This window comes from Callospermophilus lateralis, chromosome 3, assembly GCF_048772815.1.
Source record: "Callospermophilus lateralis isolate mCalLat2 chromosome 3, mCalLat2.hap1, whole genome shotgun sequence".
Classification (NCBI taxonomy): domain Eukaryota; kingdom Metazoa; phylum Chordata; class Mammalia; order Rodentia; family Sciuridae; genus Callospermophilus; species Callospermophilus lateralis.
This window is the reverse complement of record NC_135307.1, coordinates 117,934,032-117,949,907: the sequence shown is the minus strand read 5'-3', so window position 1 is coordinate 117,949,907 and position 15,876 is coordinate 117,934,032. Positions and strand designations below refer to the sequence as shown.

The window sequence follows — 15,876 nt, the reverse complement described above, 5'->3', positions numbered from 1 at the left end:
TTCAAAAAAAAAAAAAAAATTAGATGGGCTGGGGATGTAGTTCAGTGGTAGAGCGCCCCTAAAAAATACCGCCAAAAAAAAAAAAAAAAAAAAAATCAGGACAGGAGATCCCGTTACCTTTGGAAGGAGAAAGAGGTTGGATTAGGTAAATGAAATGGTTCAATTGTTCTGGTGATGTTTACTTAAATATGCTGTTGAGTACACGAATATGCATTATACACGATAACTTACATGTTACATACGTATTTTCCAGCTAGCAAATACTGCATTAAAAAAAAAAAAAAAAAAAGACAATAAAAAACAAAATGATCAGAGTAGAAGCTAGATGGCGTCAGAGGCCTAGTTTAAAAGGGAGTTAGTCCCGCTGCGCTCAAATGTAATTTACATATCTAACTAGCTCAAACAGCGTTCAATACTCGGTGGCCAGAAATCCACCCAAGCTAATTCGTTTGAGGCTAGACTAAAGGGTTAGGACTTGTACTAACATTCCAAGTTTCTCAAATTCGCTGTATTTCGTGAAACCACCTGGCACTTGTTAAAAATACAGATTTCCAGTCAGGCGCAGTGGGACACGCCTGTAATCCCGGCGACTAGCTAGGTTGAATGATGATGGCGAGTTCGAATCGTGGGCAATTTAGTGAGACCGTATCTCAAAATAAAATAAGGGTTGAGGATATATCTCCCGTGGCAGAGCACCCCAGGTTCAATACCCAATACCACGGGGCTGGGGAGGGAGGAGAAAAAATTAAAAATACAGGATTTGCAGACAGTTCCGCAATAGATTCCGATCTTATGAGTGTAGGAAGTGGCCAGGGAATCCGCATGCCATAGGTTTAGTGCAGTCCAGCCCTATTTGGCAAGGAGAAACCGCTCTGCTCGCCTGGTGAAAGACCCAGCAGTCGCAGGCGGAAGGCTGACTGCTCGGTCAGCCTCCGCCGCTGGGTAGTCGTGAGCGCAGTGAACCCAACTTAAAGAGCCGGCCATCACTCCCCTCCCGCGGAATTGGCCTCCCCGGGTTTTCGGGAAAACCCTCTGCTGAGAGTCCCCAAAGAGCAGAAATCTGAGAAGAAATTGTTACTGCACTAGAGGATGCATTCTCGGTTACTATGACCCGCAAAGTCGCCTCTAGACTCTCCTTCACTACCCACCAGGGGCACTTCTCACGCCTCCCCGCGCCCGCCCGCCAACGAGAACGACACAAGAAACGCGAGATACCGATGCAAAGGTGTGGCCCAACTCTGACCAACGGGGTTGGGGGGCGTGGCTTCCAGCCTTTCTTTCATTGGCCCAGGGCCTTCAAGGAACTCGGTATTCAGGCGTCACTGCGGTAGTCGCTCAGGCATCTGAACGCGCTTTCAATTTAGCTTCTCGCTCTTTCGGCTGCCGCCATCATGGTGCGGAAGCTCAAGTTCCACGAACAGAAGCTACTGAAGCAGGTGGACTTCCTGAACTGGGAAGTCACTGACCACAACCTGCACGAGTTGCGCGTGCTGCGGCGTTACCGTCTGCAGCGGCGCGAAGACTACACCCGGTACAACCAGCTGAGCCGCGCGGTGCGCGAGCTGGCGCGGCGACTGCGCGACCTCCCCGAGCGTGACCCGTTTCGCGTGCGCGCCTCTGCCGCGCTTCTGGACAAGCTGTATGCTCTCGGTCTGGTGCCGACGCGCGGATCGCTCGAGCTCTGCGATTTCGTCACAGCCTCGTCCTTCTGTCGCCGCCGCCTTCCCACAGTGCTCCTCAAACTGCGCATGGCACAACATCTCCAGGCTGCCGTAACTTTCGTAGAGCAGGGCCACGTGCGTGTCGGCCCGGACGTGGTTACCGATCCCGCCTTCCTTGTCACTCGCAGCATGGAGGATTTTGTCACCTGGGTCGACTCCTCCAAGATCAAGAGGCACGTGCTGGAATACAATGAGGAGCGCGATGACTTTGATTTGGATGCCTAGCAGATCTCGCCGCGTCTGCCTTTTACAGATGAAAAAGTTGAAGCCTCAAACTGGAGATTCTGAATGCCTTTGCCAAGAACACCGGTCTTGGGTTCTTAAAAACTTGGCTTCTTAATTGCAGGTCACAGAAGCGGGAGTGGGGAGGTTTCTTCCTGTTTTCCAGGACATTTTCTTAGAACTTGGATCACTGACTATTAAATAACCACCTTGGGAGACAGTGGGGATTGTTAGCTGTTTTTGCCTGAAGCATTGTGTAAAAGCTGTAACGCTGCCCTCTCCTCCCTTTCCTTTATCATTTTGTACTAGGAATATTTGGTTCAATTTATTTAACTCAAGTATTTGTTCCCGATCGTCATTAACCTGTGTACATATGGAGAGTTTGGGCTCAAGTTCGCATAAAATGGGTAAGACTTTTCACTTGTAATCCCAGCTACTCTGGAGGTTGAGGCAGGAGGATCATAAGTTGGAGGTCAGCCTGGGGGCTAGGACAAATTAAAAAAAAAAAAATGCTTGCCTAGAATTTGCTAAACCCTGGGTTCAATCCCCAGTCAGGCAAAAGAAAAGACTTTAGTGTTGAAGAGTTCCTTTCCTCCTGTAAAGAAACACTTTCCCTAGTACCAATAAATGGCCCAGCCACTTTGTAAATGCAACTTTTCTTATGGTTTTCTTACATTGGGATGACCTTATCTATAGATCTTCCTGTCCCAAGAATCCAGAGGGGTAGAATCACCAGTGGTCCATCTGTGGGTGGGGTCTGCAATGGGCCACATGTGGAGCTGCAGGATGTTGTACAGGACTGGACAAATTTGCTGCTTTACCAATCGGTTCCTTGGAATGAATGTTTTGGGAGAGCTCTTCTCTGCAGGACTTCCTGTTGATATCCCAGCCCCAGGAAATCTTTGTTTTAGAGGGCTGAAGCTTTACTTTGCCTAAGGAAATAATCACCCTGTGGGTGACATGGCCATCTAGCGGTTAGAAGTGGCCCAATAGGTTCCTGGGAACATGTTCTTAGGAGGGATAGAGCTGTGCTTAGCCATCCCGTGTGCTCAGTCCCCTCCCCTCAAAAAAAAATGGAGTGGTAGAAAATTAAAAAGAAGAGTAGAGAGCATACCAGATTTTACCCTGGACTTCAAAAAGGAGAATAAATAGAATGCTGAGGCTGGTAGGTGGGCTTTACAGTGCCTCCACTTTTCAGATGAAGGAATTGCAGCAGAGATTGGTCAAAATATTAGATTGTATGGCCATAAGTGTCAGACTGGAATCATAATCTTTTATAAGAGACTATCAATGGGATTGGGGATGTAGTTCAGTGGCAGAGTGCTTGCTAAGCATGCAAGAGGCCCTGGGCTACACTGCAAACAAACAGAAAAAGAGCCTATCAGTGTCAGAACAACTGGTCCTTAGGAGTGAGTCAGTTTAAAGAGTCTCTAAACTTGAGTTTCCAAGTCAGCACAGAAAACCAGCAGCATTAGGCAATGTGATTGATCTCACCAAATTGCTGTTTTAAAGGGCTGAGGCAGATGTAAGCATTAAACTGGGAAGGCTTCAGGGAAAAGGTGGTGTTCAAGTTATTCTTCCCCAGAACTCTACAAGCTGTATGTTATCCATATTCTCAATTTGTGAAAAAACTGGGACAAGAATTTATCCCAGGCTGGAGGTCATGTCCAGGCTCATGTGACTCCAAAGGCCGTAATTTTTTTTTTTTTTTAAAGAGGGAGAGAGAATTTTATTTTATTTTATTTTTTTAAAGAGAGAGAGAGAGAGAATTTTTTTTTATATTTATTTTTTAGTTCTTGACGGACACAACATCTTTGTTTTGTATGTGGTGCTGAGGATCCAACCGGGGCCGCGCACATGCCAGGCAAGTGCGCTACCGCTTGAGCCACATCCCCAGCCGGAGAGAGAATTTTAATATTTATTTTTTAGTTTTCGGCGGACACAACATCTTTGTATGTGGTGCTGAGGATCGAACCCTGGCCGCAGGCATGCCAGGTGAGTGTGTTGCCGCTTGAGCCACATCCCCAGCCCCAAGGCCATATTTTTTTCAGTGCTGTCCCTTTATTGTAAGAAAATCTGACTCCTCAGCTCTAGTAGCTGAATACAGTCTCTGCCCATTTGAAGGAGCATTCTCAGAACTTCCAGGCTTATGGATCTTATGGAGGGAGAGAAAGGTGGCTCTTAGAAGGTAGGCCCTCCAGTGACTACACCTTGGGAGTAGTTGGAGCCTGCATCATGACCCAAGCAGATAAAACATCTATAAATTCTCTTGAAGTAAACTGGGTCCAGGGATTGAGATGATAGGAAATATAATGGCTGGCCGCCTATACATGGGTCATCTCTGGGTTCCTTGTTATTCTCACACTCAGAACTTCCAGAAGGTTCAACACAGCCAGTGAAACCAGGCCTTGTGCTATATCTCAAGGTCCTACCGTTAAGAAGCATGATCATAATATTTTCAATAGCCACTGACCACTTACTCTAACTGATGTGTATCAAAAGAATGTTACCCTGCCAAAACAGAGGCCTGCCCTTTGCTTCTAGGAGGTCATTTCTTGTCCCTTTGCATGTCATGTTTAATGGGAGTGTTTTTGTTTGCCTGGGAACCTTGGTTGGACCAGTGAGTAATTACTGAAGGGTGAGCGCTTTGTGTCATGGATCAGATCTCCTGAGTAGCTGGAAACTGGAAAATTCAAAGTAATATTTTTTATTATAATCAAGTGATAATGTACTTTGTGAATTTTCTAGTTGTTTTTGTATTATGGTTAAGCATACATATCATATAATTTACCATTGGGAAAATAAAAGGAAAATTACAATGAAAACATTGAAAGAGCTTTGGAAATTGAGTCTGGAGGCCATTAGGACACTGGACAATTCCAACCGCTGCCTGGAACATGATCTTCGATCACTTCTACCCTTTGTAAGCATCTGGAACAACCAAAATGAGGAGGCTATACAGCTACATAGTACCCAGAGCTCAAAACGAAAATCAAGAGATTATCAGCTAGAGTGGTGCACCATGGCACACGGTGTAATCCCAGTGACTGGGTAGGCAGGAGGATCACAAGTTTGAGGCCAGCCTCACCAACTTAGTGAGATGCTGTTTTAAAACATAAAAAGGGGACTGGGATTGTGGCTCAGTGGTAGAGCGCTTGCCTAGGCACTAGGTTCGATTCTAAGCACCACGTATAAATAAGTTAATAAATAAAATAATGGCCCATTGACAATTAAAAAAAAAAAAAGAACATAAAAAGGGCCAGGCATGGTGGCACACGCCTGTAATCCCAGGGGCTTGGGAGGCTGAGATAAGAGAATCAGGAGTTCAAAGCCATCCTCAGCAAATGGAAGGCACTAAGCAACTCAGTGAGGCCCTGTCTCTAAATAAAATTCAAAATAGGGCTGGAGATGTGGCTCAGTGGTCGAGTACCCCTGAGTTCAATCCCCAGTACCAAAAACAAACAAAGGGCTGGGGATGTAGCTCAGGGGTAGGGCACTTGCCTAGAGTGTGTGAGGACCTGGATTAAATTCTGCCTCTGCACCACCCCCCTCAAAAAAAAATCACAAGAGTGTTACCAACCAGGCATTATGGCACATGCCTGTGATCTCAGCTACTCTTGAAGCTAAGACAGGAGGATTGCAAGTTTGAGGTCATGCATGGGTAACTAAGGGCTGGGGATGTAGGTCAGTGGGAGAGTGCCCCTGCGTTCAATTCCAGTACTGGGGGCAGCGGGGAGTTACTAGACTCATCACTTATGGACATTTCCATTCTGTTTAAACTTTTTTTTTTTTTTTTTCCGGTGCTGGGGATTGAATCCAAAGGTTTTAACCACTGAGCCCGATTCCCAGCCCCCTTTTTTTTTATATATATATAGTATATATATTTTTAAAGTTTAATCTTAAAACTGGGAGCTTTTTTTTTTTTTTTTTTTTTTTTTAGTTGTAGATAAACATAATGCCTTTATTTTGTTTGTTTATTTTTATGTGGTGCTGAGGATCAAACCCAGTGCCTCACGCATGCTAGGCAAGCACTCTGCCATTGAGCTACAGCCCCAGCCCTATATTTTTTTTTGAGACAGGATCTCATTAAGTTGTTCAGGGCCTCACTAAGTTGCCAAGTCTGGCTTTGAATTCATGATCTTCCTGCCTCTGCCTCCCCAGTTGTTGGAATTATAGGCATGTGCTACCATGCCTGGTTTACACTTTTCTTTTTTTACTTTGTAACTGGGTCTCTGGACTGGAACTTTCCATCATGTATCTATGTCACAAATCCTGTGGACTGTTTGGCTTTGGCTGCCTAGAACATAGCGATTATGGAGACAGAACATATTGTGTGTCAAAATTATCTTGTACTCTCTCAGGCCCTTTAGAAAAATAGACATTTTAATTTGTTATTATTTTTAGTTGTAGATGGACACAATACCTTTATTTATGTGGTGCTGAGGATCAAACCCAGTGCCCCACGTATGAGAGGCAAGTGCTCTACCACTGAGCCACAACCCCAACCCTTATTTTTTAATTTTTTTTTTTTTTTAGTTGCAGATGGACACCATGCCTTTATTTTATTTATTTATTTTTATATGAGGATCAAACCCAGTGCCCCTCACATGCTAGGCAAATACTCTGCCACAGAGCTACAACCCCAGCCCGCTGTTTTACTTTTAACCTTTATATCTGACTTAACATTCTCTCAACTATTATTATTATTTTTTTTTAAAGAGAGAGTGAGAGAGAAAGGGGGAGAGAGAGAGAGAGAATTTTTAATATTTATTTTTCAGTTTTCGGCGGACACAACATCTTTGTTTGTATGTGGTGCTGAGGATCGAACCCGGGCCGCACGCATGCCAGGCGAGCGCGCTACAGCTTGAGCCACATCCCCAGCCCTCTCTCAACTATTAGTAAACCTTTCATAATCTGTGTGTGTGTTGGTCCATCTGTTTGGTACTGGAAATATAATCCACGGTGCTTTAATATTCAGGTACATCCCCAGCCCTTTTTTATTTTGGGATGGGGTCTCATGAAATTGTTGAGGATGCCCTGGAATTTGTGATCCTCCTGCCTCAGTCTCCATAGTCACTGGAGAGGAAGGACCACTGGCTTCCACCAACTCTAAAGCTAAGAATGCCAGAAAATAACATCTGGGCCAGGCATGGTGGTTCAGGTTTGTAATCCCAGCTTCTAGAGAGGCTGAGGGAGGAGGACTCCAAATTGAAGGCCAGTATTAACATTTTTTTGTACTGGGGAATGAACCCAGGGATGCTTTATCACTGAGCTACATTCCCAGCCCTTTTTATTTTTTGAGACAGGGTCTTGCTTAGGGCCTCACTAAATTGCTGAGGCTGGTTTTGAACTTGTGATCTTCCTGCCTCAGCCTCTGAAGCCACAGGGGATCACTATGCCAGCCTCCACAATTTGATGAAAAAATTTTAAAAAGGTCAGGGGATGTAGCACAGTAACAAAGCACCCCAAGGCTTAATCCCCGTACCCAAACAACCAACCATGAAACATAGAGATTTAGTTAGGCTGTGCTTTATTAGAAATTCGTCAACCTTAATTTCCTCTGCATTTATCCTCAGAATGAGGAGGTAAAAACAGTTACCAGGAAGTTGCTTTTAATTTTGAAGGGCATCTGCTTCAGAACTGAGGATTGAAGACTGGGGCTCAGACATGCTAGGCAAGGGCTCTACCACTTAGGTACATGCCCAGCCCTTTTTTAAAATTTTATTTTGATGCTGGTGCATGCCTGTAATCTTAGCAACTCTGGGAAGCTGAGGCAGGAGAATCACAAGTTCAAAGCCAGCTTCAGCAATTTAGTGAGACTCTAACAATTTAGTGAGACTGTGCCTCAAAATAAAAAATTAAAAGGACTGGGGATGAGGCTCAGTGGTTAAGCACCCCTGGGTTTAATCCCTGTTTCCCCCCCAAAAAAAAATTTTTTTAAAAATATTTTTTTAGATATTGATGAACCTTTATTTTATTCATTTTATTTTTATGTGGTGCTGAGAATCGAACCCAGTGCCTCACACATGCTAGGCAAGCACTCTGCCACTGAGCCACAACCCCAGCCCATCCAAAAATTTTTTTAATTTGAATTTTTTTGTGGTACTAGAGTTTGAACCCAGGACCACATGGGTTAGGCAAGCATTATCCCACTAAGATACATCCCTGGCCCCAAAAGTTCTAAATTTTGATAAAGCCCAACTTATCTATTTTTCTTTTGTTACCTGTGTTCATAGTATTATACACAAAATATCTTTGCTAAACCAGTGTCATAAGGATTTTCTTCTAAATATTTCATGGTTTAAGCGCTTACATTTAGGTTCTGGTTGTTTTTTCATAAAACTCAGAATAGTTTTAGATTTACAGAAAAATTAATGAAAGAATACAGTACAATGTTTCCATAAACCCCATACCCAATTTCATTTTTATTGTTACTAGGGCTGGGGATATGGCTCAGTTTGTACAGTGTTTGCCTCGAATACACAAGGTCTTGGGTTTGATTCCTTGCACCACAAAAATAAAACATAAAACCAATTTCCCCTGTTACTAACATCTAGCTCATTATGGTACATTTATCACAATAGACCAGCTACTGGTGATATAATGTTAACTAAAGTCCAAACTTCAAGGGCTGGGGATGTGGCTCAGTGGTCTAGTGCCCCTGAATTCAATCCTCGGTATCACCCCCCCCCCAAAAAAAAGTCCAAGCTTCATTCAAATTTCCTTTGTTTTTATCTAATTTTTTTTTTTTCTTTTTTTCTGTTCCAGGATTCCTCCCAGGACAAATGCTACTTTAGATTTAGTTGTCCTGTTTCTTTAGGCTCTCTTAGCTCTGAGTTTCTCAAACTTTTCTTGTTTTTGATGACCTGGAGAGTTTGTTTCATTTTTACAAGACTGGGGACTGAGTACAGTGCTACTCTATCGCTGAGCCAATCTGCAGCCCTCTTTACTTATTTATTCATTTTATGTTTTTAATTTTTTTTTTTTTTTTTTTTAGTATTGGGCTAGAGCTGTAGCTTAGCAGGAGAGCACTTGCCTGTGATGTGTGAAGCCCTGAATTCTTTTGCATATAAATAAGCAAAAGATCCATTGACAACTAAAAACAACAACAACAAAAAATATTACCGGGGTTTAAACCCAAGGGAACTTTGAATTTGAGCTACATCCCAGCCCCCCCACTTCACTTTTTGAGACAGGATTTTCCTAAATTGCTTAGGATTTTGCTAAATTGCTGAGGCTGATCCTGAACTTGTGATCCTCCTACCTCAGCCTCCAAGTGGCTGGGAATACAGGCATGCACCACCACACCCAGCTTCTTCAGGTAGTTTGTAAACTGCCTCTCACCGGGATTGGGTATTTTGTGATTTTCATTCTGTTTTTTTGTTGTTGGGTACTGGGGACTGAACTCAGGGGCACTCAGCCTCTGAGCCACTGGGATTACAGGCCTGTGCCATTGCACCTGGCTGTGATTTTCATTCTTATTCTTTTTTTTTGGTACTAGGGATTGAATTTAGGGGCACTCAGCCACAGAGCCACATCCCCAGCCCTATTTTTGTATTTTATTTAGAGATAGATGATAAACCCAACTTAATTCCCTCTTAAGATTGGGATCCATCTCATCACAAAGGCATGAAAAATTAATTTCAGCTTTTCTATAAATTACTGAGATTTCTAAACTTGCTTGGAATGCCTGCCTGTGCCTTGAACTCACCCAGGCCTGGTTTTCCCTGACCAGATAACAACCCTCTCTGAAACCTTAGTGGCGCCTCATAAATTCTGATGTTGGGATCTAAATTTACTCCCTAAGTGCTGAACCATTTAGTCCATTAACCTACTACCTGCCTTTGTATTATGCTTGTCAAAATCCTGTTATCTGTAGGTTCTCAAGACACCCCTGTTTTGCAACTTTTTGTGCCATAAAACTGAGCTTCTAGAGCCTGAGGACTGTCTTCTGTTCCCACGGATTTTGGGAGAGGGACAGTCCTGGCCACTCGGAATAACAAGCTTGCTTTAATTTGATTTAAATTGGAGTTGGAGGTCTTTTCTTTGTGTCGTGGTTTAACAACAGGGTCTCACTGAGTTATTTGTACCTCACTTTTGCTAAGGCTGGCTTTGCCATCCTCCTGCCTTAGCCTCCTGAGCCACTGTGATCTTCATTCTTATCTAACCTGTTGTTGCTAATCAGGTCAGGGCCTGGTCACCTGGGTGTGTCTAGGTCCACACTGTCCTGGGCTCCCAGCATTGTTCACTGGAGCTGTTATCTAAAGTTCTTCATCTCTGCCCCTGCTTTGATCTCTAGTCAGGCTAAATTAAGGAATATGAAGTTTATTGTTTTCTCTTTCCACAAATTTTCTCCATCACTACTCTAAATGGAAAAGCAATTACAGTTGAAACAAACAAGTATAAATAAGTACAATTTAAACAGAACATGTTAGCTGGGCACAGTGTGGCATGCCTAAAATCCCAGCTACTTGGGAGGTTGAGGCAGGAAGTTCAGCCTGGGCAATATAGTGAGACCCTGTCTCAAAGTAAAAGGGCTGGAGGTATAGCTCAGTGGTAGAGCACTTGCCTAGCATACATGAGGCTCTAGGTTCAATCCCTAGTATGAAAGAAAAAGTCTTGATGTAGGTAGGACTCACTTAAGTATACCAAGGTTGGAAAAAGGGGAAGGGATCTGACAGTTATTTTGCCAGATTCTGGACTATATATTTTACATTTATCATCTCATCTAGTCCTTAGAAAAAGGAAAAGATCATCATCCCGTTTTATACATTTAAAGATTGAAACTAAGGGAAGTGAAGTTCCCTGCTCAAGCACTCACAGTTGATTGATGTATTATCTGTGTCTTTCCCCTTTCATTGAGGTCAGGGGCCATGCCTAGACTCCATAGTTTAGAAATACTAATTATTTAGTATTAATCAAATTAAGTATAATATTTAATCAAATAGTAATCAAATATAAATTTAATACTTATTCATCAAATGAGAAAACATCCTTCACTTGTCCCTACTAGAGCGATTTCTGTGCTGGCACTAGTATTACATTTTTTCCCCCTGGTACTGGGGATTGAACCCAGTTAGCATTTTACCACTGAGCTACATTCACATCCCTTTTATTTTATATTCTGGGACAAGGTCTCACTAAATTGCTTAGGGCTTCACTAAATTGTTGAGGCTGGCCTTGAACTTGCAATCCTCCTGCCTCAGCCTCCCCAGTTGCTGAATTATAGACATGCACCACTGTACCCAGCCCAGGGCTGCTTTCCCATTGAGCTACATTTTAATTTTTAAATTTTGAGATAGGATCTCACTAAATCTGGCCTTGAACTTGTGATTTTCCTGCCTCACACCTGAAGAATAGCTGGAATTATAGGCATGAGCCACTGTGCCCAGTTTGGCCTAATAAAACTTTGACTATTAGTGGACTCTCTAGAATGTAGGCTTTTTTGAAACAGGAAAGAACCAAGTCATCTCTTTGTCCTCACTGTCCAGCAGAGGGCCTGGAACTCAAGATACATGATAAATATGTATAATGAAAGAAGAAAGGGAGGTGGAAACTGAGGGAGGGAAGAAATGCAAAGTTTGGCTGTACAGTTCATTTATTTTCTTTTTTTTTTTTTTAAAGAGAGAGTGAGAGAGGAGAGAGAGAGAATTTTTTAATATATATATATATATATATATATATATATATATATATATATATATATATTTTTTTTTTTTTTTTAGTTTTCGGCGGACACAACATCTTTGTTTGTATGTGGCGCTGAGAATCGAACCCGGGCCGCATGCATGCCAGGCAAGCGCGCTACCACTTGAGCCACATCCCCAGCCCTCAGTTCATTTCTTTCTGAACATAAATATTCTGCATCTTTAAGAATGGACACACAAGAATGGCAAAATTTTTTATTTGTTCTTTTTAGTTACACATGACAGAATGCATTTTGACATGTTACACATACATGGAGTATAAGTTCCCATTCTTGTGGTTGTATATGATATGGAGTTGTTTTTTTTTTTTTATGATACGGAGTTTCACTGGCCATATACTCATATATGAACATAGGAAAGTTATGTCCAATTCATTCTACTATTTTTCCTATTCTCATTTCTACTGTCATTTCTTCATTCCCCTTAGTGTAATCCAATGAACTTCAATTCTTCCCTTCCCCTTCCTTTATTGTGAGTTAGCACCTGCATATCAGAGAGAACATTTGGCCTTCAATTTTTTTTTTGTGGGGGGTGATTGGTTTATTCCATTTAGCATGATAGTCTCTGGTTCCATCCTTTTACTGGAAAATATCATCATTTCATTTTTCTTTATGGCTGAGTAATATTTCATTGTGTATATATACCACATTTTCTTTTAAAAATGTTTTTTGTAGTTGTAGATAGACATCATGCCTTTATTTTTTTATGTGGTGCTAAGGATTGAATTCAGTGCCTCACACAGGTTAGGCAAGCGCTCTGCCACTGAGCTGTAGCCCCAGCCCCTATATACCACATTTTCTTTGCCTGAGAATGGCAAATTTTAAAAGAAAACATGATCCTCTGCTAGCTGATAATGGCTACACTTGACTGTGCCAGGTTTGTGCTGCCTCAGGTATTCTTCACAACAACCCAATACTGTTGTTCTTATGACTTATTTATGTTTAGTATTGGGGTTTGAATCCAGAATTATTATAGCACTGAACTACATCCCTTACCCTTTTTGAATAATTAAAAAAAATTAAATGTCTTTTTGAGACAGGTTATGGCTAAATTGCCAAGGCTTATCCTAGAACTCAAAATCCTCCTGCTTCAGCCTCCCAAGTTTCTGGGATCACAGGCATGTGACACTGTGAAATCAGATGCTATCTCTTCCACCACTGAATTTGTGATTTAGGAGGGAGAGGTGGTAGTGTAACGGGGTTCACTTGATGCTGTATTTTTTTCTTTTTCCTAAACCTCCCTGATCTTCTTTTCCCTAAACTTCTCCTCCCTGATCTTCTCCTTCTTGATCTCACCTCCCTAATTGCATTTTCTTTGAATCACCTCTATAAAAGCCCCATTCGTAGGGATGGGCAGAATCACAGCCTTTGGGACAGGAGTCCCCTGTGTTTCTCCTTTGCTAGCAAAGCAATCTTCTTTTTTCTCAAGACCTTGGTGTTTTTTTTTTTTTTTTTTTTTTGTGAGAGAGAGGGAGATTTTTTTAATATTTGTTTTTTAGTTTTTCAGTGGACACAAGATCTTTTTATTTTACTTTTATGTGGTGCAGAGGATTAAACCCAGCGCCCCGCGCATGCCAGGTGAGAGTGCTACCACTTGAGCTCCATCCCTAGCCCCTTAAGACCTTGTTTTTTTAATTTATTTTTTAGTTATAGGTGGACACATATTTATATGTGCTGCTGGGGATCAAACCCAGTGCCTTACGCATAGTAGGTGAGCACTTTACCTCTGAGCCACAGCCCCAACCCCAAGACCTTGTTTTCATTATTGGATTGGCCTCAAGGATGAGGACAGAGCTTTCGGTTACAGTAGAGAAACTGAGAATTTTCAATTCTAACAAGTTTCCATGTGATTTTTGGCACCTCTGGAAGGAAACAACACTTTAAAAAGCACACGCCCACCTGGGCTCAGTGGTGCACCCCTGTAATCCCAGTGATTTGGGAGGACAAGGTAGGAGGATTGCAAGTTCAAAGCCAGTCTAAGCAACTTAGGCAGGCCCTAAGCAACTTAGTGTGACTCTTGTCTCAGAATAAAATATATAAAGGGCTGGGGATGTGGCTCAGTGGTTAAGCGCCCCTGGGTTCAATCCCTAATACCAAAAGAAAAGAAAAGCACAAGCCTAGCTGGTTATGGTGATGCATGCCTGTTATTTCAGGCACTCAGGAGGCTAAGGCAAGAGGATCTGAAGTTCCAGGCCAGCCTTGGCTGTTTATTATTTATTGGTACTGGGGATTGAACCCAAGGCTACTTTACCACTGAGTTACATCCTCAGCCCTTTTTTTAAGTTTTATTTTTTAAATATTTTTTTACTTGTCAATGGACCTTTATCTTTTCATTTATACATGGTGCTGAGAATTGAACCCAGTGCTTCACATGTACTAGGCAAGTGCTCTACCATTGAGCCACAACCCTAGCCCTTTTTACTTTTTGAGGCAGCATCTTCCTCAGGGTCTCACTGAATTGCTTAGGTCTCACCAAGTTTCTGAGGCTGTTCTTAAGCTTGTGATTCTCCTGTCATAGCCTCCCTGGTCGCTGGAATTACAGGCATGCACCACCATAAGCCTGGGCAATTTAGTAACACCCTCAGCAACTCAGACCTTGTCTGGGAATGAAAAATAAAAAGAACTGGGGATGTGGCTCATTGTTAAAAAGCTCCCTCAGGTTCAACAGAAAGAAAGAGAGAGAAAGAGAAGCATGGGCCTTGTGCCTAGTCCAGAGCTTGGCATGGAGACATGGAGAATCAATCACCTAAGTGCTGGATCAAAAAGAAAAAACAAAGCAACACAACCAAAATTGCTCAATTATCTTCCAACAACTGAGGGACAGGGGTTGGAGGGAAGGCCATACTGCCTTCTTGCTTGGGCACTTGGGATATATACCTCTTCTGTCTCCTTTCCCTGATAGGAAGAGGCTGGGTCAGATGTCCCTAGTTTCTGCTCTGAAAGTTTCTTTAGAGAGGAGAAGAGACAGCACTTAGCTGTGTGTGATGGAGTATATACTATAATCTCAGCTACTCAGGAGGGCAAGGCAGGAAGATCCCAAGTTCCAGGCCAGCCTCCTCAACTTAGTGAGATTCTGTCTCAAAATGAAAAATAAAAAGGGCTGGGGATGTAGCGTAGTAGTAAGCTGCCTTTGCTTCAATCCCCAGCACCAGAAAACAAAACCACACAGGTGTATGCGTATGTGGACAACCTTGTGAAGGTGAGATCCTAATGGCTAGAGTTGGGGAGCCATAGTTTCAGGCAGAACAGCCCTTTTTGGAACACCCACCAACTCCAAATGAGCCCTTGGGCTGGCTGCTGTTTCTTTACTTTCAGGGATATGGGCAGTGATTCAGCTGGGTACCAGTGAAGGACCAGAGCCTTTCTGGACCTTGGCCGTGCATTCAGGAACTTCTTTCAACTTCAGTCTATTTTGCTTCAATGTTAGGGGTCTTTTTTCTTTTCTGTGCAGTTCTGACCACTAGTTGTAACCTCTATGGTTATAAGTAGGAAATGGTGGTTCTGGGACAAACAGACACTGCAACATCAAATTTCCTTAATGCAGGCAGGCCCTGGGCTTTTCTTTTATGTCAGTCCCACAAATTAAGCAATTATCAGTTTTTATTTTGCTATATAAAATAAATAATCTTTGTTAAGCCTAGATCGTGAAAGTCAAGTGTTCACCTACATATATAATCTGAGGTCTCAAAGATTAGTCTTCCAGGGTCCCCAATTTCCTTTAGCACCAAAATTGTGTTATGTACGTAAAATATATGCCCACCGGGTTCACATCTTGATATTCCTTATAAGTCGTATCTTGGTATTCCTTAGATTCAAAATATGCCAGCTTCCCCCACCCTCTTTGAGATATTGAGAATGGAACTTGGAGACTGAACCCAAGGCTCCAAACATCCTAGGTAAACACTCTACCACTGAACTACACTCCCTAGCCCTTTTGATTTGGAGACAGGGTGACTACGTTGCCCAGAATGGCCCTGAATTTGCAGGATAGGATTGACTAGCCTCAGCCTCCTGAGTAGAAGGAATGTTACTATTGTATATAATAGGCACTCTATTCTCTATATTAAAACATCCAGCAAATTCTAATATTTGGTTCAAGAGCTGTGGCTTTGGCTAAGGTACTTAACCTCTCTGTTTTGATGATTGAATGAACTAATGCCTATAAAACACGGTATCCGGCTCAATGTCAGCATTCAATAAATAGCTATTCATGTTTTTTTATTTTAC

General features: G+C 42.5%; 1 protein-coding gene across 1 annotated transcript; it reads left to right on the top strand.

Annotated features, from left to right (window-relative positions):
- Positions 1 to 1,305: 1,305 nt before the first annotated feature.
- Positions 1,306 to 4,768, top strand: Imp3 (IMP U3 small nucleolar ribonucleoprotein 3). Its single transcript, XM_076851131.2, has one exon. The coding sequence runs from the start codon at positions 1,392 to 1,394 to the stop codon at positions 1,944 to 1,946; it is 555 nt and encodes a 184-aa protein (XP_076707246.1). The 5' UTR covers positions 1,306 to 1,391; the 3' UTR covers positions 1,947 to 4,768.
- The last annotated feature ends 11,108 nt before the right edge of the window (positions 4,769 to 15,876 follow it).

Bases quoted from the DNA above. Each gene is read 5' to 3' on its own strand.
- Imp3 (XM_076851131.2), top strand. From the start codon at position 1,392: ATGGTGCGGAAGCTCAAGTTCCACGAACAGAAGCTACTGAAGCAGGTG.